Raw genomic sequence first — 26,161 nt, forward strand, 5'->3', positions numbered from 1 at the left:
GGAGAAATTTTGGCATGCTTCATGTGTATTGTAAACCTAAGCAGAGGTAAGCTTTAATAAGTTGTCTGAATAATTTACTTGCTTTATTCTGCAGTGGAAATGCTCATCAGAACAAAACTACTTGCAGTAGCTGCTTAGTGATCTGTGCAGAGTGTGCACAGCTGTATTTCAAAAATCCTTGTATATGCTCAAAAGTATTTAAGTTTATATTATATATACTTATCTATGCTCAAAAGTGTATTTATACAAAAGGTTTAGAAATCACTGTGTAAAAATAGTCCAGCATATGTGTTTGAAACAAGAAAGAATGATCTGCATTTTTTTCCATAGATTGTAAAATGCTTTGCAGTATTTCTTTCGTGGGAGTTCTTTCTCCAAAAAAGGAAGTAAATGCTTTGCTTTAAACCCCGTTTGGCACCAAAGCACATGTGATGTCTTAATATTTGCATTGTTCAGAGTTCTTTATAGTTGTTTTTGCTTGACTTCATTGAAAAATCACTGTGTATTGAGTGCTCCAGTGAGTGTTAAATTCAAAAATCCTTGCTAACTTATGTCATAACATTCACTCTCTAGCTTTTGTAGCTCCATTTCTTTTCATAGTTAAGAAAATGCAGTGCTTACTGAAGCAGTAAAAGTTATCCTTTCCTTTTTGGGGGGTCAAATGTTAAATTAATAATGGCCACGATCCAAAACAAAACAAAAGTACACAAAAGCACACACACACACACACACACACACGATACAGTACAAGTAAAACTACTGTACTATAAAATCACCAGTAAAATTCTGTAAGCTACAGAGCAAATAACAGCAGCAGATCAGAACTATCCACGGTTGGGAGGGGGTAGATTGTAGTTCCACACAGACAGCTAGGGGGCACTATGGAAAATGCCCTGTCCCATATCACCCTCCTAGCATTCCTTTGGGGTGAGACCACAAGAAGGATGTAGTGGACAGTATATTGAAAGCCACTATTAAAGTCAAGAGCTTTTAGACTTGAACTCTTATCTTCTGTTATATAAATACCATTGGTGGTTGTTGTTGTTGTTGTTGTTGTTTGAAATATTCAAAGTTACACTTTTTACTTTTTAATATTTATTTTCATTTGGTTTTTTTAAAAAAAAAAACTTTGATGTATACTGCTCTGCTGATAATTGAAATATCCTGTTAGACGCCTGCTAACAAACATTGCTCTAGCGCCATCTCTGATTATAATTTATAGACTCCAATATAAGCCATTTCAGCAGATTTTCCCCCACTGTGAAATATAGCTAGCACAGGAAAATTCTTTGTCTCCCACAGGCAAAAAAAATACTAGAGGTCAGTCTCTCTCTTTCTGTTTTTAAGAATTCATAAATCAAATCCAGCAACACTGTCAAAAGTGCTGCTTCTCATAGCTCACTCCTATCAATTCACAAAATAAGGGGTTCCAATTAGATATGCATGGCAGAAAGAGTAGTAGCTGTTTCCCACACACACACACACACCTCATTTCTACAATTTATTTTCTCATAAACAACCAAACATAAGAAAATCCATGGGTGAATCAACTTATTAAAGTGGGGGTGGGGAAGCCGATATATTATTTGAACAAGGCTAGAATAGCGATACCTTGCATTCGAAAGCCCTTTTGGGACAGCTGAGAGGGAGATTTGGAGCTGGAAATGGCAGACTAGGAAAGGAATAGTTTCCCTTTCTGCCACTCCTTGTGTGTTCCCAAACAATTCCCCTCCTAAAGTGGCTTTTCATCTCCCTAAAAGGGCTACTCTTGGGTTACTGTTACACATGTTTGAATGATATCCATTGCTACCAATCTAGTCGCAGAATGGCATTTGATCGAGTGGGGGCATCCACTAACATTGGATAAGGGGAGGCAATTTTTGCCAATTTCCCCTTCCTGCTGCAGCCTGTGTTCTCCCACACCACCTTCTACATTGTTCTGGAGGATTGCTCTGGAGCTTAGGGGAGGGGGGCCACAGAGGACTGCAATGGGAAGGGGGAATTGGCAAAAGTCACCCCCCTCTTATTTTATGTTAGCTGATGTCTGTGCTAAAGTTTAATTAATATTCACCTCTCTGTATAGCATGTAGTTTGGCCTCCATAATAATTGAGTTTTCATCTCTTAAAAAACTCCACTCAGAGCTGCCTTTATAGCAGTTGATTTTACTGAATAATTGAGAACTGAAGCCTTTCTATTTGCACCAAGCCTTCTTGGTCAGGCTGTTCATAGTCTTTTTATATGTCAGTGTGATATTAATCTGGGGCTATATACTGTAATAAAAGTCCTAAGAAATCACAGTGAACATAATGATCACATTCGGGTGGGGGTGAGAAAATAAACAAACACACCATCTCTGCAGAGTGGTCTCTCTCTGTGCAATTGGGGGGGGGGGTTCCTGGAATGGGAGGAGAGTCTTCCTCCTCCTTATTTTATTGTTGGAGAAAAGGAAGGCAGAAAAGGGACACTTTTTACCACTCAGCAGCTTGAAGCAGCCTGCAATTTGAATTAGGGTGCAGCCTTGCGCTGTTGTGATTGATGATTCCGAAACTTGCTGTGTCCTGGATGATTGCACCAAATGATAGAGACATTGATCATTCTGATTCACCACTGCCTTCAGTGGTGTGGCATCTGCTGTTATCTCTATGTAGGGTAAGCTGCACTCTCTGAATATACACACCACTTTTCTGTGAGTGAGCAGAGGCTCCTCCTTTAACAAGTTTGGTATTTAGCAATAGAACACCCAGGATTTAGCTGACTGGATATGGTGACCCTGGAGTGCAGCCAGCGGAGGGAACTGGATCCAATCAAAAGTGCTCAACAAGTAGTACTGAGGAAATGCCTGCCTTTAACTTATGTAAGGCACATGGTGCTATACCATATGGCATTAGGAAAAGAGAAGAGTGTTTTAGCCAGAATGTGTATGTGTTTATCCATAATGATAGGGTGGATTCCATATATGTACAGGGGCAATCTAGACCTGACATGCAGTCATGGGTAAAGGTAAAGAGACCCCTGACCATTAGGTCCAGTCGTGACCGACTCTGGGGTTGCGCGCTCATCTCGCATTATTGGCCGAGGGAGCCGGCGTACAGCTTCCAGGTCATGTGGCCAGCATGACAAAGCCGCTTCTGGCAAACCAGAGCAGCACACGGAAATGCCATTTACCTTCCTGCTGTAGCGGTCCCTATTTATCTACTTGCATTTTGACGTGCTTTCGAACTGCTAGGTTGGCAGGAGCTGGGACCAAGCAACGGGAGCTCACCCCGTCACAGGGATTCGAACCGCCGACCTTCTGATCAGCAAGCCCTAGGCTCAGTGATTTAACCACAGCGCCACCTGAGTATCTTTTCTCAGATTTTTTTTTAAAGGCCAAAAGCAGCTTTAGGAAGATGTACATTGGAACAGAGAAATGGCTGGCCAGAGTGAGCTTAATATTTGCCCATGCTTTCTATTCAAACTCTACCAGCCCTTTCCCCCCCCCCAGCTGCTGTTCTCCCCTTGTGTCCTTGAGGAGATTTCTAGCATATGTTATTCACCTGACCGACAAGTGTACAGAGCTGGCGTCAGCAGCTCAGGGGTGTCAGCAATGGCTCTCCAAAGAGTTGCCCATTGCAGCACTTCTCCTTAATTCCTTGTCATAATGCGTTCAAGGTGAAAGCTTGAGGATGGGAGGGGAATGTTTTTCAGCCCAAGGGCCACATTCCCTTCTAGGCAACCTTTGGGGTGGAGCACGTGCCACTGGTGGAATGTGTACAAATGTTAATTTTACCTTATTTCTACAGACCCTGACACAACCCTCTCTATTCTCCGTTCAGACAAGTAAGAAGCATTGTCAGAGTTCAAGGACACTTTCCAATTAGGCATAAACACTCAGGGAAGATGTGAAGCAGAACCACTGAGGGGGATGGCATGGGGAAAGTTTCCTGAGGGCCAGATAGAAAGACATTTGGCCCCCAAGCCCAAGGTTCCCCATCCCTTCTCTAGGACATCATTAAACCAGTACATTGGTATAAACCAGTTCTAAGAGTGTGTTGGGGAAAACCAAAATAAGCAAATGAGCGTGGTTGGAAAGCATCTCATGTAGTACATGTAGTACATCCGAGTACGTCAGAGCCTGGTATGAACTTGGATGGAATTCCTGTCAATATGTGGTTATTCAAGAGGGGATCAAAATCTGAGATCAAGCTTCAACATACTGCGGTTGTGGCTTAATGTGTGATATTTGAGTCAGGGAGCCATGGTTCGAATCTCACCTCAGCCACGAACTCACAGAGTAGTCTTAGGTGAGCTCTATCTTTCAACTCTTCCCCCCCACACACACACATTTTGAAGATGGAGGTGATAATACCAACAAAATTCACAAGGTTGCTGTAGGAATTACTGGAATGTCAAATGATTTAAAGACTTAAAAAGCATAATATAAAAACTAAATATTATTTTTATATGGGGCATGTATTTTTCCTGCTGCACAGGCTTGTATTATGATTTTTTTTAAAAAAAAATCCTATAACTCCAGCACCATAAAGATCTCACAAATACATAGAAAAAAATAAAAGATTTGTGGGATCATTTGGAATAGTTGGTTAGAACTTTGAGCATTAAGTTCCGTGAACAGTCATTAAAGGAAGAGATCTTGGTTCACATTGTACAAACAGCCAGTTCATTTACCCTTGCTGTAGTAACATAAATGCGGTGTCCTTTCAGATGAATCATGATATCTCCTGGTTTATTTTGGCAGCTGCTCAGTTTGGTGATTTGCTGCATACAGCAAGCACCAGCCAAAATGCCTTGGATGCAGAGGGTTAGAGTTCATGTGCTTCTGTGACTTTGAACTCTTCCTTTCCATGGTTTCCTTGTTGACAGCTGCACCAGGACGAATATGTTTACATCATAGAAGTGGATGGCAGCTAGCAATTCAGAATTTCCATTTCCTTTTGTATTGTTCTGGAATTTGGCCTCCATAATTCCATGTCCTGAAACTTTGCCTAGTGTGCATGTTTCTCTTTAGGGTCTTCCAGTGCATATTCTTTATTTTGATTTAGATATGTTGATAGTAAATGCTGACTGCAGGAAGGTTACGTTCATTAAAGTTTGCTTCTGTTTACAGGGAATTTTATTGTGAGATAAATTAATTTTCTTGTGACAGTTCCATTTGCAGCCTTGCAAACTGAAACATGTGGTTGCTTTTTGTAGGGCTCCTTGCCATGTCAAAACACTGCTGCATTGAGGGCTAATGTGTAGCTGCTTAAACTGCAGTATAGTTGCTGCTTTCTTTTTCTGAAGGCTGAGAAATCCAATCAGCCATTGACATTCAGGATTCTAAAAAAGAAATAATACATTTCCCAAAAGCATTTTGCACTGAGAAAGTGGATGAAATAATCCACAAATGCTGAGTCTCCAGAATGGTTTGATGTATTTTTTATTTCACCAAAATGTAGTATATACTTTTAAAGTAATAATGAAAAAGTTAAAGGCATTTCCCTTAACTTGCCTTTCATTCTTCCTTCCATATATATGTGGCTATAAATGTTCAGAGTGGCTCAGTCAGAAGAGCATGAGACTTAATCTCAGGTTTGTGGGTTCGAACCCTGCATTGGGCAAAAGATTCCTGCATTGCAGGGGGCTGAACTAGATGACTCTTGTGATCCTTACAAATCTATAATACTGGTCTTATATCCATGTTTAATTCTGGACATCTATTTTCCCCCTAACTTTATTCATTGAAAAGTTCTCTTCAGATTCAGTAATATGTAAAAAAGAAAATACATAACTCTGTATTGCTGTTAATTCTATTTACTCACAGCATTTACACTAATAGGATACCTAAAGTCAGGAGAATAAAATTATTACCTAAAGTGAGAGGATGGAAAAATTTAAGTGTTTGGCCAAGGCACAGATTGCATTATTTTAGGACAACTTCATGCTTTACATTTTTAAGTTGTATGCTAGTGATATTTTAAGTGTATACCTAAATATTTTAAAGTGACAGTGACATACAGGTGCTGAAATGCACATGTACATATTCAGTACATATGTGTACATGCATATACATGATGTATATACATCATGATGTATATACATACTGTATATACATCATGATGTATATACATCATGTATATACATACTGTATATCAGAGAGCTGGGATTGGCAATGTCCCTCTGTTGAGTGTACACTCTTATGAGCAGCTAAAATTGGCTGCTGTGGAATTGCAATAGGTTTCCTTTTCCTAGCCTAAGGACTCAGATCAGATCACAGATATGCCCTTAAGCTGACATTGGATATCGTCAGATAAGTCCCTAAGTGTTATGGCTGAGCAAGGATCTGACTCTGGGACTGCTGCTTGTAAAATAGCCCTACATAGAGTGCCTTCTTATATGACCTACTGTAAAGTACTCCCTGGAGTCTTTTGAACTACTGGCTAAATTGCATTAAACTGTTCTGTGAAAGACAGCTCTAGCAACTGGAGATCTAACCCCCATCAGTTGCCTGTCCTGCTACTGCTGCTACCTGTTCTAGCTCCTGAGAGAAAGCAGCCCAGATAGTCTTGTAGATTGCAAAGAGAAAAATCTAGTGATGAATTCCCATGCTGCCTATCAGGAGAAAGTAAATCTGATAACCTCCAGTGGCTCTTTACACAGCATGCAGGTTCTTGGCTTAGCTTGTCCCAGTGGCTAATTGTGGGTTTCCAGCAAAATGTATTGCAAGTCGTCGTTTGATTCCCATTGGTTTAATAGAAGACTTATTCATACTTATGTCATTGTTGAACTAGGGATTAGCATGACTCTCTCTTGCTCTTTGGCCTCCAGTTGCTCATGTTTTCATTGGCACTCTGATTTACAGGCAGGAAATAATACAAAAGTGATTGTGCTGAATATTTGAGCACAAACAGGTTTCAAAGTACATGGTTTTGGCACATGGCTTTATCTTCAGAATTACTCTCTGTTTTATTTCCTTTGCAGTTGGTAGCCTTCATCCTAGCAGCTTTTATACAGCATCCTGCTTCCTTCCTCTCTTGAAAGTTGGAGTCTTTTAAATAAGAAATTCTATTCACTTTTGAGATAAGCCCTACATCGCCACCACCTCTCCTCCTCTTCCTCCTCTCCACCCCAAGCCAGATGGGGTCCACAGTGTGGTGGCCATGTCCCCAGATACCCCCCTTCACATCCACTAGACTAGAGTATCTTGTCCCCAGTTTTTAAATATATTGCTTAGAAATGAGGTTTGGGGGTTGTTATTTGTTTTGGTTTCTTGCTTGCGAGGGGAGTTGCCTCTCCTCTTCCACATGCTCAACTGGGGATTGTCACACACACCCCAAACCAATTGGGGGGATGGGGGAAGAGAGGGGGAGCCCCATTGTGCAAGCAGAAGTCCGTTCACAGATCTTCTGCTGATGGGGCCAGTTAGAGGTGCATCCTGCCTTTAATTACATATAATTATAGAATTTCCATTAATTATAAGTTTGCTGCAACTGATTGCAGGACTATACAGTACATTTATTTTAACTATTTGTCATTTAATTACAGTAATCTCTAAACAGTGTACAGGAGACCTAATACAATGAAACTAAAAATGAAATAAAACTAAAAATCAGAATTCACTTTAAAAGCCTGCTGAAATAAAAGTCTTCAGTAAGCACTGGAAGGTCAACAGGAAGGAGTTCCACAAAATACTGCAATACTGAACATATAACTCCTGGTGGATACGATCTGAGCATCTGAGCCATGCCAGAGCACAAACAGTGGCTCAGCTAAAGACCTCAGTGATCAAGTAGAGATCTAAGGGATCAGGAGGTCCTGAAGTCTCCTAGACCCAAATTATAAAGGACATTGCAAATCAATAGAAGAACATTTAACTTGACCAAGAAATGTGTGGGCAGAGTAGTGCAAGCTTTTGAGCACCAGTTATGTACTGGCAATAGCCTGTCCCCATCAACAGTCTAGCCTCAGTGTTTTGAACCAGCTGAAAGTTCTGGACCAATGGCAGCCCCACATATATGCAAAGCATCTCACCACTCCTAGAAGAGAAGGAAGAAGCCCCTGCACATGTGGAGCTCTGTTCGTGTAAACTAGGTATTTAGTGACTGCCAAATTGACTTTCTGATCCCTCTTAACTAACCCCTTGTTCCTAACAGCAACTGAAGCTGGTTTTGGTGCTGATATTGGGATGGAGAAATTCTTCAACATCAAATGCAGAGCTTCTGGCCTGGTTCCCAGTGTGGTTGTGCTTGTTGCTACAGTGCGGGCTTTGAAGATGCATGGAGGTGGGCCAAATGTAAGTTTCTTTACCTATCTCATAAAACAAATGATAAATCTTTTAGAACTCCCTAAGCCTGAGAAAGCCCCTTATCATTAGAAATATGTATAAACGCTTTAATTTCAGAATTGCTGGAATAGTTCTCAATGTTAGCTAATTTAACAAAGACTCTCATTTCAATGCCTTTCATCATGTAGATGTGGCATTATCTGTGTTGCTTGTTGGATTAAGATGTATTAAAGAGGATAGCTTTAAAAAGGACTAAAAATTTAGCAAGGAGAATTAGGTCTGTTTGGAATTTTTCTTCTCCCCCACTCTTTCTCTCTCTCTCTTTTTTACACGTGAGCACTGGCCTTTGAAATGCCACGGCTAAACTCACAAGGTTACATCCAGATTTATAGCAAAATCCTAACCATGCCTACTAAGAAATAGGTCCTATCGAATTCAGTGGGGCTTACTCCTAGGTAGGTGGGGTTATAATTGAGTATTGTCGTGCTTAGAGCAGACCCAGTTAAATCAATGGGCATCCCATTGATTTCACTAATGCTTCTCTAAGCATGAAAAACCCACTGTGTCCTCTAGTCTGAACTGCTACCCACTCTGCTCTGTTTCTGCCATTTCCTCAGTCCTGAACTACTAACTAGGGATATCCTCTAGTACTGTTAAGTACATTTAAGACCAGCTGAATATAATGGGATGGAGTTACTAAAATCCCTGGAAATGAAAGTGCTGAGCTTGCCCCCATTTCTTTGACTTCTTTTGATCCTGATCATAGCAGTACTCAAGGCAGATATATTACAACCAGAGCTCCCTCTCCTGCCTCTTGAGTTCTTGGAGTACTTTCCTTTCCCTTATCCTGTCAACCAAGCATGCAGTCTGGCTTTCATCTACTTTGTCACTTTCCGCCCTCTTTTTCTTAACTTTAATTTCTCACTAGAGCTGGACTTCCTATCTTTTTCCTGGGCTTTTGCAACCAACTTCCCTGCGGGCCATTGCTATTTGTTTGTAAACATTTACTGGTCCCACTTCAACTATCTTAACCTCTGTGCAGAATTTTTGCTTCCAAGATTGTGTGGTAGCTGCTATGATCACATTCATCCTCTCTGCAGTTTGCCTTCGCATTCACCAGATTCTTGCTTTTGCCTTTCCTGGCTCTTCATCTTCCATGCTCACTCGGGCAGCCTTTGTTCCTAAACTAGCGGATGCACCATTTCATGTTACACTGAAACTCTCTCACAGAATACATGTCCTGATTCCACCTTTCAGATTATTCTGCAAACTACTTTTCTGCTTAACACTTTGCAAACTCACTCTCTTACCTACACCATGAGCCTAACCATGTTTACTCAGAAGTAAAGCCCCATTGATCTCAATGACACCTACTGCTATGTGAGTATGTTTTGGCATACAGTCATAATATTATTTATTAAACTCTTCTCATCATCCAGCTTCAGATACCTGTTGACTGGGTAACAATGACCAGTGCTTTGGCACCCAACCATTCCCAACCCCCGATTGAAGGGGATGTATTTACTTGTCTGAGAACTTTGGTTGAAATAAGACTGCTTCTTTCGAATAGCTGTGTGCAGGCTGAGCATGGCCACTGAAATCTCTAACACTCGTTTCACCTTCTTCGCTTAGCCAAATTAAGCATTCACTCTAAGCAAGGAAAGCACCAAGCCATATAATTCACAAATTAGAATGTAAATAGATTTCTCTCCCCCCCCCCGAATATTTCTAGCTCACTTTCCTTCCTTAACTTTTCCAGTTGAGGTGTGCTTCATATTTATGCTGGGCTGCTGGTTTTCAGGAATTGGAGTCAATTTACTTTGTTAGTGTTGTGCTCTGAAGAACTGCCAAATGTAGCTTAACAGACTTGAACTTTTAAAATAATTATTTACAAGCAACAGGGTTGTTCAAGATTTGTCAAGGAATAAGATTTCAAAGGGGGAAGTGGGACAGTGGTTACATTTCCTGACAACTCCTATTCAAGAGGCAAACCCAATAAACCCTGCTCCCAATTGTACCTTTCAGAGAGGCTTTCTAGCAAGCCCCTCCCCTCCATAAGCTCCTCCTCTGATTCTCCACTTTCTTACCCTCTCCTTATCATGTTGCCAGCAACATCCAACTCCTCCACCTATCCTCCCTGGTTATTGCTTCATCCACCCCCCTACTGGAAACCAACACAAAATAATGGAAGGGATAGGATGCTGAGAATTGCCTAAGTCATGTGCTAAAGAGGAGTGTGTAACAATAGTTGCGGTTGTTGGATAGGCTGCAGCTCTCATCTGGCATTGGGGCATTAGCTGGGAACAATTTATTATATAGCATGGTAAAAATGATAGGCAACAGGTGCTCCGTATTTGTCTCTTATCATTTTTTTGAAGAAAAAAAAGGGTTCACAGTATCCTTAAGTGTCTTAAAATGTTCCTGAAACAGCATGTTATTTGAACATGTTATTGGGTTTCCAACTGAGACGAATGGTGTGAACACAGGGATGGAGGCTTTTGCAGGAGAAAAGCAGGAGTGCTTAACCCTTCCCCCTACTTGCAGTGTTTTCCCTACAACCTCTCCTCACAGGCCACGGTTTCCTCCAGCAGGGGCTGATGCAATGTAACTTCAGTTTCAAAATGGAAGCTTGAACATTTTGGTAAAAACTTAATGGTTTTATTTTGAGGTCTGCTGAAAATGAACTCAGGGCTTGAATCTAACAATGTTTAGCTCATGCTGGCTTGAAGAATACTAGATATTGCCAAATCACACTACAACATCAATAATCTGCTTGTGTAGATACAATAATTAATGAAAGAAGCAATGTGAAATTCTAATATTCCCCCTGTTGATACTGTTAAATGCTGACCCAAGCTACTTTTTAGAAAGGTATCAAAATAAGATTCCATGAAGCAACCTCTGTTCTATGACCATTGTTTAACTACTTGTTTGTTATCTCAGGTGACAGCTGGTGCCCCTCTTAAGAAAGAATATACAGAAGAGGTAAGACCATTTCCTGACAGACTTAAATCTTTCATTGTTACTTTGCAGGCAGTCAAGGCAACAGAGGAGTTAAAATTGACATTTACAAAGACTAGACTCCTGGATGAAGGGGAAGGGTGATAGCTCAGTGGTAGAGCATCTGCCTTGCAAGCAGAAGGTCCCAGGTCCCAGGTTCAATCCCCAGCATCTCCAGGCAGAACTGGGGAAGACTCCCTTCCTGAAATCCCATAGAGTTGCTGCCAGTCAGTGTAGACAGTACTGAGAAAGATGGGCCAATGGTCTGACTTGGTATAAGGCAGCTCCCTATGTTCCTATTTCTGTTATTTGTTTGATTGTTTGTTTACCACTCTTAATTTAGGAAAAAACCCAAGTTTTTCTATGCTTTTGGCATTTCTGTTGTATTTGTTAGTCACCTAGTTGTGTCTGAACACTCTTGCTGGGCTACGGAAGCAGGATATAAATGATTATAAAAATAGATGTAACCAAATACTTTGCAACAAAAGATCATTTTCCTTCATTTTGATAACTAAATGCACAGGACTTCATATATTTTCCATAAGAAATAGCAAAGCAATTGTCCAGACCTTTCTGTAGTATTAACAAATTGTGCAACAGTGTTTGTTTGTTCCTGTTTCAATGAGCTAATAAATGCACGTTGTTTCTTTAACGCTTGATTAAGAAACAAGGTTGCTACAATCTGCAGCTCTCGTGTTGTTTATGTGGTTAGTTTCTCCCCCAAAAAACACTTTTTTTATTGCTTCATGGTTTAGATGGAAGTAGACTTCCAGCCACAAAGCTCAAAGCTCATGCCACAAATATTCTGACCATAGGTTATGCATATAGTTTTACAGTGAGTGACTCTGTGACCAATTTGATAATCCCACACTAACAGCAGGATCTAGAATTCTGGTAGCCCCAAGATCCATCAGTGGTTCCCTTAAACAGCAGTGCTGGAAGGAGTGTTCCCTGCCTTTGCTGTCTCTCTCGCATATCACAGGCATGCAGTGCTAACGGTTTCCCACATCCACATTTCAATATCCTCTTTCAATTCCCTTTCCCAACACATCTTTAAATAAAAATAAAAATCTCTTGGTAATCACCTAGTCTTTGTCCTGAAATCCTCTGTGCATCTCAAGACTGGAGGGGATGTGTATGTAGAAGCTTTTTTGAGGGGCACTTCCGGAAAAGTTTAAAGCAGCAAGAATCTCATTGTTCTTGTAACATCATGCGCCACCAGCAGCCCCATGTGAACTGCAGATGTAGACTCACTCAGCAGCCATACCAGTTCTACAAGTAATGATCTCGAGATCTATAGATTAGCAGTGTCCAAAATTAGTTTCGAATCTCAGACATAATAGGCTTGAAAGATTTTTCAGCAGACTGGATTTCATGATTCTGTCCAGATTTGAGCTTCCTTGAACTAGTCACATGTTGAACAGAGTTTTCTATGCAGTATGGAATAAAGTTAATAAGAACCACAATGCTACGTATTTCTGTTCAGAAGTAGGCTTACTGCCAGGTAAGTGTGCATAGGATTGCAACTTGGGAGATAAGCAGAAATCTATTTAATCCTGTTTGCCATACAAACCCTTTAGGTGGAACTGTGGGTTAGAACTGAGGAAACTTGGCTGTGGCCTATACCAGCGTTTCTCAACCGCTGTTCCGCGGCACACTACTGTGCCGCGAGACGCTGCCTGGTGTGCTGCGACGTGCGGCGACGAGAAGGGCGATTTGCAGAACTACCGTACCTATGTGCAGAGAACCTTCTCAGCATGGCTGCGTTTGAGCGCGCCCTTCACAAGATGGCGGCGATTCCTGTCATAACCCGCCTGCCTGCCCCGCCCGCACCACCACCACTCTCCGCTCTCTCTTTTATCTCTATGGTTCCTCCTCGAGCGTCCCTTTGACTTAGTTGTCTATGGTCTTCCGCACCCAATCGAAAGCCGCCGAGCACTCCCCCTCCCCTACTCACCATCTCTGCAGCCGCAACCTCAGCCCACACCCCCCAGAGAGGAAAAAGCAGCAGAACCCCCAGTATCCCAACATGCACCGCAACCTTGGGACGGCCCAGCCGGGTTCGACGGGAGGAGCGGAGCCACGTGGAAATGAAACAATGCATTTTGTAACGCATAAAAATCGCACAGGGACTCCATAGGTGCAAAGAGAAGAGCCTCTTTTGTCCAGCCAGCATCCAAACTGTAACTCTGTCAGGGAGTGAGCGGCCTCTTCGGCGAGGAGCACGTGCTGGCAGAGAAATCAGCAGCTTGTGAAGCCTTATTACAGGAGATTGCAACCAACACAGCAATTGGCAAGTGTTTCTTACAGTCATAATTATAGTCAATATAGGGCGGCACAGAGTTAAATTTTTTAACTTTTTTAATGGTGCTGTGCCGCGTGATTTTTTTCATGGAACAAGTGTGCCGTGGCCCAAAAAAGGTTGAGAAACACTGGCCTATACAACTTCCAGGAGCTTGTTTTTATTAATCCACAGACATAGTGCATGATAAGCATCATTTTTGTGGCTAGTAGGACTGGGTGCCTATTTTTTTGCCATGCTGCTACCAATTTGTCTGAATGCAAGTTTTTTTTAACTGATTTTAATACTGCAACCCTGGGGACTTAGAATGAAGGATGGTTAAGAACTCTTAATATAGTGATCTTGAGGAGAAATTCACTGTACTATCTAGCTTTAGAAAAAAAGAAGAAGCATTGAATGAAAGTAAAAAGTATTTTTATTGCAGTTAAATTTATATCAACTTTTTGTTCTCTGTCCACCAGAATCTCAAGCTGGTATCTGATGGCTGCAGTAACTTACGGAAACAAATTGAAATTGCCCAGCAGTTTGGTGTTCCAGTTGTAGTGGCTCTCAATGTTTTCAAGTAAGACTTGTTTTTTAGAAATCCATTCTGGGTCTTATCATGTCAAGCTGACCAGTTGGTAGTTACCTGGGTATTCTTTCTTTACCCTTTTTGAAAACGGGGATAACATTTGCCCACCTCCAGACTATAGTGACCACACTTGTTCTCCAAGAATTCTCAAAGATTATAGACAGAGGTTCTATAATTATATCCACAAGCTCCTTTCATACCCTTGGATGCAGTTCACCAGGCCCTGGATATTTGAATTCATTTTAAGTTATTTCTATGTGTACCTTCCACAGCCACCTCAGTACTTTCTGAGGTCTGCAGCTATCCTTGCTCCTCTGACTCATGAGCCCTTCCTCCAGAGAGTGGCTGCTGATTGCAACTAGACACTAAAAAAGTAATAGAGATAGCCAAGTTGATATGTGGCAGCACACATGGAAGGAGGAGAGACCAGTTTTCTCATCTCTTCAGTAACCCAGTGCCAGTTACCATGTTCAATTTTGTAGGAGTCAGTGGTGAATGGACCTTGGAGCTTGCACCCATGGTGTATAAAGCCATATTGTTTTTAGTCTTGCCTAAGTTATAACTGGGACGCGGGTGGCACTGTGTGTTAAACCACAGAGTCTAAGGCTTGCAGATCAGAACGTCAGCGGTTCGAATCCCTGCGACGGGGTGAGCTCCTGTTGCTTGGTCCCAGCTCCTGCCAACCTAGCAGTTCGAAAGCACCTCAAAGTACAAGTAGATAAATAGGTACCACTCCGGCGGGAAGGTAAACGGTGTTTCCGTGTGCTGTTCTGGTTCGCCAGAAGCGGCTTAGTCATGTTGGCCACATGACCTGGAAGCTGTATGCCGGCTCCCTCAGCCAATAACGCGAAATGAGCGCTGCAACCCCAGAGTCGGACACGACTGGACCTCATGGTCAGGGGTCCCTTTACCTTTAAGTTAAAACTGTGAATAGTGCTAAGTTTGTATAAACATATTGCTTAGATATTTTGTATAATTCTCTTACCCAGGCACAGGGGAACCTGTGGCCCTACAGATAATGGTGGACTAAAACACCCATAATCCCTGACCATTGGCCATGCTGGCTGTGGCTGATGGGAATTAGAGTCTACCAAAAATATCTATAGGGCTACAGGGTTTCCATCCTAGCTCTTATCTAATGAACTGCTGTTGTCCCTAAGTACATTAGTATGGGGAGCCACTTAGCAAATTTGACTGATAAATAAAGTTGTAAATGAAATGATTGTTTTGTTGGCAGAACGGACTCTCCTGCTGAGATTGATTTAGTCTGTGAGATTGCCAAGCAGTCTGGAGCTTCTGATGCAGTGCCATGCAGTCACTGGTCATATGGGGGCAGAGGAGCTGTGGAATTGGCTCAGGCTGTAAGAAGAGCTGCCAGTCAGCAGAATAGCTTCAGATATCTCTATGACCTAGAGGTAAGCAAAAGATCCAACCAATTTCTTTGTGGTATGTGCATTTATTTCCACATAGTGGAAGTTGTAGCTGTTCACTCTGTATCTTTAGATGTACACATTACTGCTGATGGGATCATATCTATGTTGGTGGTTTTTTGTCAAAATTCTAATTCAAACATGTCCTGTTACAAGCTTTCTTACTCTGCACACTTTGAAAACTGTTAGGTTCAAATATATATGATGGAATCCAAATTCTGTATGCATTGTTTTGAATTGTGCTCTGTTTTAATGTCTAACTCAGGATCTGGCACACATGCTACCCTTTTAATTCATAAGGTAAAAAGGTAAGGTAAAGGACCCCTGGACAGTTAAGTCCGGTCAAAGGCAACTCGCTTCAGGCTGAGGGAGCCGGCATTTGTCCACAGACAGCTTTCTAGGTTATGTGACCACCATAACTAAACCACTTCTGGTGCAACGGAACACCGTGACAGAAGCCAGAATGCACAGAAATGCCATATACCTTCCTGCTGCAGCGGTACCTATTTATCTACTTGCTCTGGTATGCTTTCAAACTGTTAGGTTGGCAGAAGCTGGGACAGAGCAATGGGAGCTCACCCCATCATTCAGATTTCAACCGCCAATCTTCTAATTGGCACACCCAAGAGGCTCTGTAGTTTAGACCACAGCGCCACCCGCGTCCCATTTTAATTCATATGCCCCTGCCTAATAGAATATTCCTTAGCTCAAATCTTTAATCTGTCTGGGAGCATCTAATGTTACAGTATTTGTGAAAGCAAGCTGTTGGGGCGGGGGGGGGGAGGGAGAAGGAGAGCTGATGATTGCCTAGATAAGAGACTACTGGGAGCCAATCTTTGCTTTTTAAGGGGGAGTGGATTTTTAAAATAATAATTAAGAAGTAAGTACACGTTGAACATTTGTTTATTGTTGGATTTCTCCATATTATTGCCCTTTAAAACAGTCAGTCTTAAATTTAATTCCATTTTATGCAGTTGCTCTGTTTTTCCTTCTTCTAAATCCTACCATTTTATACTAGCAAGCATATAGATTAACCAGTGCATTGTTAGCTAATATAAGCAAGTTAATTAGCAGCAAGATTAGTAACTAACTTTCTGGCATAGTTGGAATGTGGTGTGAAGAAGCAACAGTGCCCTGATTTGAGAGCGTGAGTGAGATGTGAAAAGCCTTACATCATTTGTCAAGGGGCTGAAATACTAAGAAATAAGGTGAAGCTAAAGATATCCAAATAAATTGTGGGATTGGGAATTACACAAGGGATTTTTGCAAAAATGCAGACAGGCGGCAAGTAGCTTTGAGAAGACCACAGAGAAGTTTACAATATTAACAATGTTTGTCTTCACACAAGAGCCCATCTAAATGGTTTGACTCTGTGTTGTTTATTATTTCTTTCCCATTGTTAGAGAGAATTGCCCACAAAAGCCATCTGAATTCTGTATGAAGCAATCTGTATTTCACAGGATTTGGGTGTGTTTTTTTAGTATCAGCTGGAATACAAATAGTGATCATCAACATACCAGTGCTCCTATCTAAGAAGTCTTCCTTCCAGTGTTTCGAACAAGTTTTTAAGTTGAAGCAGAAAGCTATTACTCAGCATAAGTGCATTCATTACCATTAGCATTAAGCCTAGATGAGGGTAGAGTGGCGGCACAAGTAGATGTTGAATCCTATACATCCCTTTCCCAAACCTTCCAGGCTTCAGTAATTAAGTAATACAGGGGTGGGGAACTTCAGACTCAGGGGCCAAATGTGGCCCTCTAAGCCAGGCTTCCTCAACTTCGGCCCTCCAGTTTAAGGTTACCATATATTTTTCAATGAATCCAGGGCACTTTTCAACTTCCTATTAAATAGATGGATTTTATCAGGGGACTGATTTGTAAATATGGGGACTGTCCCTGGGAAACGGGGACATCTGGTAACCTTACTCCAGATGTTTTGAGACTACAGTTCCCATCATCCCTGACCACTGGTTCTGCTAGCTAGGGATCATGGGGGGTGTAGGCCAAAAACATCTGGAGGGCTGAGGTTGAGGAAGCCTGCTCTAAGCTCTGGCCCTTGGGTCTGTTTTCCACACCACACTTTCTCCCCTCCAACACCCCTTCGTTGGTCCTTCTTGCCACCCTCCTTGAGTGTTGCCTCACTGGCCCTGCTTCACACCCTTCTAGAGTATTTTTGCTTAACTGCAAATGGGTCCTTGAACTCAGACAATGCCCCTTATTTGTCTGGATGGAGAAGGTATGTGTAGCACCCAGTCAGCAGTAGAAAGGGGAAGTTTCCAATCCTTGTTCCACCTACCTTTGCCCATGGCCTTGCCCACTACCACCATGTGGTTGCCCAGAAGGGAATGCTGAAAAAGTTCTCCTACCTTTGTGCTACGAGATTGTAGCATAAGGTTCCTATTGCTCACAACTTGCGGCCAGCCGAAAACCCATTTGGCTCTCAGAGATTTCTGCTGACAAGAGATTTTTTTTGTCAGAACTACATATTTCTCCTCTTGAGAAATCAAAGTACAGAAAACATAACACAAGCCTTCTCTCACCACATCAACTTGGGTGAAGACAGACATAATTAAAAAGAGAGCCTGCAGCATGTCCCTCAGCAATGGAATGAGCCTAGCTTTTTCCTCACTTCACAATTTGATTGACAGATATGCATACCAGTAAATCAAATCCTGGTACTTCTGTGAGTCTTGCTCTGCCTTCACGCTTCAGGCAGGCACTTTGTTTTTTAAAGGCTGCATGTATAACTGCGTTATATGAAGTCAGACCATTGGTCCGTCTAGCTCAGTATTGTCCTCATTGACAGGCTGTGGCTCTCCAATATTTTAGACAGGGAGCGTTTCCCAGTCCATTGAAGGTGCCAGACATTGAGCCTGGGACCTTCTGCATGCAAAGCAGATGTTCTACCATTGAACTATGGCCCTTCCCCAAATGAGACAGCCTGTTTTTTGCTTTATTACGGTAATTTGATAGGAAAAAGTATAGAACTACTTGGACACCTGCCAATCAGAGTTGTGCACAACCGAGTTCTACAAAGTTGCATAATTATCTCCCCCTGTTCAATCCTTGAGAATGTTTATACTGAACACAGGGAGGCTGCTTCTAAACGTGGGTCTCTGCTTCAAAAGTATTTCATCTGTTTTATTTATTTCAGTTGATTTAAATTTATATTATTTGAGTTGCTGGAACCTGCTCTAGGACTTGTGGGCTAGACAATGCTACCATTCAGCTAGACAATGCTACCATTCAGTGGATTTGTAACTGGCTTACTGACCGAACCCAAAGGGTGCTCATCAATGGCTCCTCCTCATCCTGGAGAGTAGTGACTAGTGGGGTGCCACAGGGTTCTGTCTTGGGCCCAGTCTTGTTCAACATCTTTATCAATGACTTGGATGATGGGCTTGAGGGCATCCTGAGCAAGTTTGCAGATGACACCAAATTGGGAGGGGTGGCTAACACCCCAGAGGACAGGATCACACTTCAGAATGACCTTAACAGATTAGACAACTGGGCCAAAGCAAACAAGATGAATTTTAACAAGGAGAAATGTAAAGTACTACACTTGGGCAAAAAAAATGAAAGGCACAAATACAGGATGGGAGACACCTGGCTTGAGAGCAGTACATGTGAAAAGGATCTAGGAGTCTTGGTAGACCACAAACTTGACATGAGTCAGCAGTGTGATGCAGCAGCTAAAAAAGCCAATGCAATTCTGGGCTGCATCAATAGGAGTATAGCATCTAGATCAAGGGAAGTAATAGTACCACTGTATTCTGCTCTGGTCAGACCTCACCTGGAGTACTGTGTCCAGTTCTGGGCACCACAGTTCAAGAAGGATACTGATAAGCTGGAACGTGTCCAGAAGAGGGCAACCAAAATGGTCAAAGGCCTGGAAACGATGCCTTATGAGGAACGGCTTAGGGAGCTGGGTATGTTTAGCCTGGAGAAGAGAAGGTTAAGGGGTGATATGATAACCATGTTCAAATATATAAAAGGATGTCATATAGAGGAGGGAGAAAGGTTGTTTTCTGCTGCTCCAGAGAAGCGGACACGGAGCAACGGATTCAAACTACAAGAAAGAAAATTCCACCTAAACATTAAGAAGAACTTCCTGACAGTAAGAGCTGTTCGGCAGTGGAATTTGCTGCCAAGGAGTGTGGTGGAGTCTCCTTCTTTGGAGGTCTTTAAGCAGAGGCTTGACAGCCATCTGTCAGGAATGCTTTGATGGTGTTTCCTGCTTGGCAGGGGGTTGGACTGGATGGCCCTTGTGGTCTCTTCCAACTCTATGATTCTATGATTCTATGACTTTAGGATGAAAGGTGGGCAAAAATAATAATAATCTAATACAGCCGTATCTTGGCTCTCAAACGCCTTGGATTCCGAAGTGTCCCAGTTTTTGAACGATTTTCAGTAGCCAAACATCCGGCATAGCCTTCGCAGCTTCTGATTGGCTGCAGTACGCTCCTGCAGCCAATCGGAAGCTGCACCTTGGTTTTTGAACGGTTCCAGGAGTCGAATGGACTCCCGGAACGCATTCTGTTTGAGAACCAAGGTACAACTGTAGTAACAACACTGAAGCAGTATCAAATACGTACAGATACAGGGTTTGTAGATCAGGAGCCAAACCCTGATGGACATAAGGATTTCTAAAAACCCTGAAATCACTGGGTTGAATGATTTAAACTGCTTTTAGAATGCTTTTTTAAATGTTTGTTATTATTATTCATGAGCCACTTTGCTAATGGAAACGATTTAAGCGGCTTTCCAGACACACTGGAAATACTAAAACCATTTAAATTAAGCACAATCAACAAAAAACAAAAACACACACATCTATACAAATAAAAAAGAGTGGTTTTGTAGATGCTGCCCCACTAAATGTGGCCACAAATACTTAAAACCCTTCAAACTGAGAGCCAAAAGCCTGTGGGAAACAGGAAAATTTTTGCCAGGCCATATTAGTGATATGGGCTCATCCAAGAGAAAGGTTAAGGTATAAATTTCATCAATAATGGTGTTGTAGATTTGGCAGGAGGACCCCCTTAAACCCTAGAAATAATAAATGCTAGGATTTTGATCATTTGGGATATGAAGGGAGAATACAAACTGCAGAGGAATTCCTGGGCTAGCCTATGCAAAACGAAGTGGCTAAGCTAGGGCCATTAAGAAACAATCATCTGTTTTATTTATTTATAGACATTTATAGCCCATCCTTCACCACGTGATCGGAGGATTGAATTCTCCTTCCTCTTGCATTGGCTTTGGTACTTGCGTGTGGAGGTCCCCAAACCACCCCTAAATAAATCACAACGTACACAGAATTAAGTTTAATGGTTTTTGGCATGAATTTGGCCACAACTTTATTAAAATCCAAAACAATGTGTGAGTGGTTGCGTAGGCATTGGTTCCCAACTGTCACCTAAGGACAGAACTGATAATAAGATAAACTTGCCTTGAAACGCAGCCAAAGAGAAGGGTCCAGAAAAAACCAACGTTAAGCTTAAATACACCCCAAGGTTTGATTCACAAAATGATACATACCAATTTGCCCAACAACAGCCCTTAACCAATCAAACGGTGGCCACTCATGCCCCCACCTTTGCCATAGGCGTGGTTTTCAGCCCCCACCGCAAATCGTGCTCTCTGTAATGGAGAACCCGTCTTGTATTAAGCCATAGTCCCCTGTGACATCCGTACCAGGGAATTCTGGCTTGATCTCAGTTAACTAATCAGGATATTAAGTCAGCATCTGATGTTGCTGGAATTATAGAAACTGTACATGTTTGGCTGTGGCCCAAGGATGTTGTTTTATGCTTGTGCACTGAGGTTTTGGTCCTTATAGAGCAGGGATAGCCAACATGGTGCTTCCAAATGTTATTGGACTACAACACCTATCACTCCTTGCCATTGGCCATGCTGGTGGGGGCTGATGGGAGTTGTAATCCAACGTCTGGAGGGCATGATATTGGCTACCCCTGTTACAGAGGGGTAGTCACAGTGGGGAGACAAATAAAGCTTATTTGTTCCTCTGCAACAGCCCTCTTTCAAATCATAATTTGAAGTCTAGGCCACCCTGCTTCTTTCCCCACCCCCTCCAAGGAGTCACATCTGTCAACATGGCACTTGAAAGCATTCATAAATACAGTGAAGTGTACAATACCCCCTAATGTGCATTTCTTTCAAACAAAATCTGGATGTGCTTTTTGCCTGATCTTTTTTTATTTTTTAAGTGATGAGTTTGAAAGCTAGCTTTGTCCCTTTCTTATTTGCACACTCCGCCCATCCCACGTGACAGCATGGCACTTTTAATATTTGTTTTTATTAAATATTTTCCGTTCCTTTCATGTTCTCAAACATGGGGTGGGAAGTGGCTCCATGTTGGGAAGATGAAAACAAATCTCGTATGGCCACAGATGGAGGCGTAGATTCGCATAACAGTTTAAACTTTTAAGTGAACATTTTCTTCCATACATTAGGCCGTCAATTCTGTCCTACAGCAGTCTAGCTAAGGAGGGGGCTTTGAGTTTAGGAATTGCCCTCTGTCATCCACTGAACTTGTGGAATCAAAAGAGAAGGCTGAAATTACAAACAGATTTAGGAAAGGGTAATGGGAACAGAACAAGAGAAAGAAATGAAAGATGAAATGTGCAGAGTCAGCTGCTATTTTAGCACCAAGCCATATTAATCCAAAGCACCTTGAACTGTGCATTTTGTCTTGGCTGTGTTCCTCACAATAGATTTGAGGAAGATATAGATGGCTTCATTTACTGGGGGTTGGTTATTTATTATTTCTCCCAGTCTGTGTAGAAATGAAGAAGTACTGATCCCCAAGCTCAAGGCTATATATATATATATATATATATATATATATATATATGAGAAAATATTACTAATAATAAATCCAAAGATTTGTTCTCATTATGTTAAAAAAAACAGAAGCTTATTTTAAATCTTTTTAATCTGGAAGCATTCACATGACACTGAACACAGGTCGCATTATGAGGTTATTCAGACATTGCTCCCCACACATGCTTCTGCCCATGGTGTTTCTGTCCTTGTTTCTGTCTTGCTCCATGGTGTGTAAAAGCCGAGACAGAAGATATTTCTGTAGCTGAAAATAATGTCTATTCACTTTGTATGCATGGAATGGCATTCTGTTAGGTACTCAGGGTAGACCCACTGATATTAATGGACCTAACTTAGGCATCGATTTCAGTGGGTCTACTCTGAGTACACATTGAACACCACCCATGAGAAGGGGAATGGAGGAGGAGTGAGAAAGCATGAGTATGTAAAGGAATGTATTGGGGTGGGGTGGGGGGACAACATTCAAGCAGCCACTCTGGGTTAACATCTGACAGAGTGTTGTAACATTTGAAAGTGCAAGGTTTCTCTTTTCGTACATATTGGGAATAAAAAAAATCTTTCCTCTCTTTTTATGAGTGAAACCGTGAGCCACGCTTTAGCTTTGGTATGGCTGAATGTGAGACCAGATAAAATTGCCCCATAGCCCAGGATGAGCTGATCGCCAACTTTCCCTGGTTTTTAGCTAAAGGCGAATTATTAAGGATAAACGTGTCTTCATAGGCACCTCACCCAGTGTGAATTTTCCCCAAAATGACAAAATTGCAGCTGATATTTTTCAACCCGATTTTCATTGTTACTTCACTGATGAAAGTGATTTACTGTCACTTGTTGCATCCTAAGTTGTTGCTTAGGGGTAAATTCTGTACATTGATCCAACAGCTGGCAGTTTTGAATGAGCATATTTCAGCACTCTTCATACACATGGGAAGAAACACATGAGTTATACTGTTCTTAAAGTATTAGTCTCAGTCAGGCTACGTGCTTCATAGCAAAACTGGAAGGGATCTGTTGTTCCTCAAAGCGGCACCAGAGCTACTGAGGCATAGGCAAGTATGCTTGTAATCTGACCCTCATGGTACCTTGTGTCATGTTCAATATAAGCTTACATTGACAGTTTCGTAGTATAGATTTCACAAAACACTTCCACTGGAAGAAAGGCCCTGGTATTTTGCTACAAATAAATTTATACAACACTTAAAAACCACAGCACGGTTTCCGAAATTAAGGAATTAATAATGCAAAAGTCTGTTGTTCTTCTGTCATCTGTTTCCAACAATACAAAACTTGCATCAAACCACATTGAGATATACTTTCCCAAGACTCTTTAGGCAGCCCTGTTGTTGTTTAGTCGTTTAGTCGTGTCCGACTCTTCGTGACCCCATGGACCATAGCACGCCAGGCACTCCTGTCTTGCACTGCCTCCCGTAGTTTGGTCAAACTCATGTTCGTAGCTTCGAGAACACTGTCCAACCATCTTGTCCTCTGTCGTCCCCTTCTCCTAGTGCCCTCAATCTTTCCCAACATCAGGGTCTTTTCCAAGGATTCTTCTCTTCTCATGAGGTGGCCAAAGTATTGGAGCCTCAGCTTCACGATCTGTCCTTCCAGGGAGCACTCAGGGCTGATTTCCTTAAGAATGGATAGGTTTGATCTTCTAGCAGTCCATGGGACTCTCAAGAGTCTCCTCCAGCACCATAATTCAAAAGCATCAATTCTTCGGCGATCAGCCTTCTTTATGGTCCAGCTCTCACTTCTATACATCACTACTGGGAAAACCATAGCTTTAACTATACGGACCTTTGTCGGCAAGGTGATGTCTCTGCTTTTTAAGATGCTGTCTAGGTTTGTCATTGCTTTTCTCCCAAGAAGCAGGCGTCTTTTAATTTCGTGACTGCTGTCACCATCTGCAGTGATCAAGGAGCCCAAGAAAGTAAAATCTCTCACTGCCTCCATTTCTTCCCCTTCTATTTGCCAGGAGGTGATGGGACCAGTGGCCATGATCTTGGTTTTTTTGATGTTGAGCTTCAGACCATATTTTGCGCTCTCCTCTTTCACCCTCATTAAAAGGTTCTTTAATTCCTCCTCACTTTCTGCCATCAAGGTTGTGTCATCTGCATATCTGAGGTTGTTGATATTTCTTCCGGCAATCTTAATTCCTGCTTGGGATTCATCTAGTCCAGCCTTTCGCATGATGAATTCTGCATATAAGTTAAATAAGCAGGGAGACAATATACAACCTTGTCGTACTCCTTTCCCAATTTTGAACCACTCAGTTGTTCCATATCCAGTTCTAACTGTAGCTTCTTGTCCCACATAGAGATTTCTCAGGAGACAGATGAGGTGATCAGGCACTCCCATTTCTTTAAGAACTTGCCATAGTTTGCTGTGGTCGACACAGTCAAAGGCTTTTGCATAGTCAATGAAGCAGAAGTAGACGTTTTTCTGGAACTCTCTAGCTTTCTCCATAATCCAGCGCATGTTTGCTATTTGGTCTCTGGTTCCTCTGCCCTTTCGAAATCCAGCTTGCACTTCTGGGAGTTCTCGGTCCACATACTGCCTAAGCCTGCCTTGTAGAATTTTAAGCATAACCTTGCTAGCGTGTGAAATGAGCGCAATTGTGCGGTAGTTGGAGCATTCTTTGGCACTGCCCTTCTTTGGAATTGGGATGTAGACTGATCTTCTCCAATCCTCTGGCCATTGCTGAGTTTTCCAAACTTGCTGGCATATTGGGTGTAGCACCTTAACAGCATCATAGCACTCCTCACATACTGGACATATACTGGCAACTTTATTTTGTCCGGTGTAGGGATGAACAGTATAAGCAGTAGCCATTGTGTTACACAGCAAATTCTTATGTAAGCAGCTCTTTGAAACAAGATAGAATACGTTCTACATGGGGAGAATACTATACCTGCGTCCTTTGGGGTGTACAGCTGTTACCTATCACCATAGGAAATTCTGTGTTGCATGTAGATAGCATATTTCTCCTGGGCTTCCAATCTGATAGTATAACACATAATCTGGCCCTCACAAAATGTCCCAGGGCAGGACAGGTACTTTTCTTTCTAGGATACCCATCCACTCACCATAGGATATAAACATCCTGGACCGCAAAGCTTTCATTAATTTCATTCACAACGCCATCACCTGTGTAGAGTTGGAGAGAGGGAGAGCAGGGCATGGCTGGCTGAATCGCTCGCTTTCCACCTCTGGGCTGAAGCACACCTGATCCCCAAGGTCAGGATGGTCAGGATGCATAAGTTCCATTTTCACCATGAATCTGAAGGGAGCTGCGCCATGTAGTCAATGTCAGATTTAAGCACCACTATACCCAGGTTCAGATTAGGTCCAACTGAACTGAATGCTGCAGTATCTTTCAAGAAGTGTCATGTGAAAAACTGGCAGTTTTGCATAACATTTTTTGGTTGGGGTTCTTTTTTTTTAGTTACCCCAACTGATTTCAGGATACAATGTACTGAATCATAATAAATGTTTGGTTTTAAAACACACATTTACTATAGTGAAGTAGACAGTGGATTTGTCTAGTCATGGAAGTCTCGCAAGTGACTTAGACCAGGTCCACCCAACATAAAGTCAGTGCTTATTCCAGTTATGAAATACAGTTTCTATATATTTGTGTTTATCTCCGTGGCTGTTGTGGGCTTGAAAGCTCATAGGGTGATGAAAAGGGGAGCCAAAAAGCAGAGGCAGAGCAAGGTGGGTGCGGTGGC

The 26,161-nt window shown here is 42.1% G+C and overlaps 1 protein-coding gene across 1 annotated transcript in view; it reads left to right on the forward strand.

The window, feature by feature from the left end:
* MTHFD1L (methylenetetrahydrofolate dehydrogenase (NADP+ dependent) 1 like) overlaps positions 1-26,161 on the forward strand; it is a 114,255-nt gene that overhangs the window by 48,152 nt on the left and 39,942 nt on the right. The window contains exons 21-24 of the mRNA XM_035108760.3: positions 8,134-8,273; positions 11,208-11,249; positions 14,028-14,128; positions 15,375-15,552. Coding sequence (XP_034964651.3) covers positions 8,134-8,273; positions 11,208-11,249; positions 14,028-14,128; positions 15,375-15,552 — 461 coding nt within the window. The remainder of the gene's footprint in view (positions 1-8,133; positions 8,274-11,207; positions 11,250-14,027; positions 14,129-15,374; positions 15,553-26,161) is intronic.

The sequence above is a fragment of the Zootoca vivipara genome, chromosome 3, assembly GCF_965207765.1.
Source record: "Zootoca vivipara chromosome 3, rZooViv2.hap1.1, whole genome shotgun sequence".
NCBI classification, from domain to species: domain Eukaryota; kingdom Metazoa; phylum Chordata; class Lepidosauria; order Squamata; family Lacertidae; genus Zootoca; species Zootoca vivipara.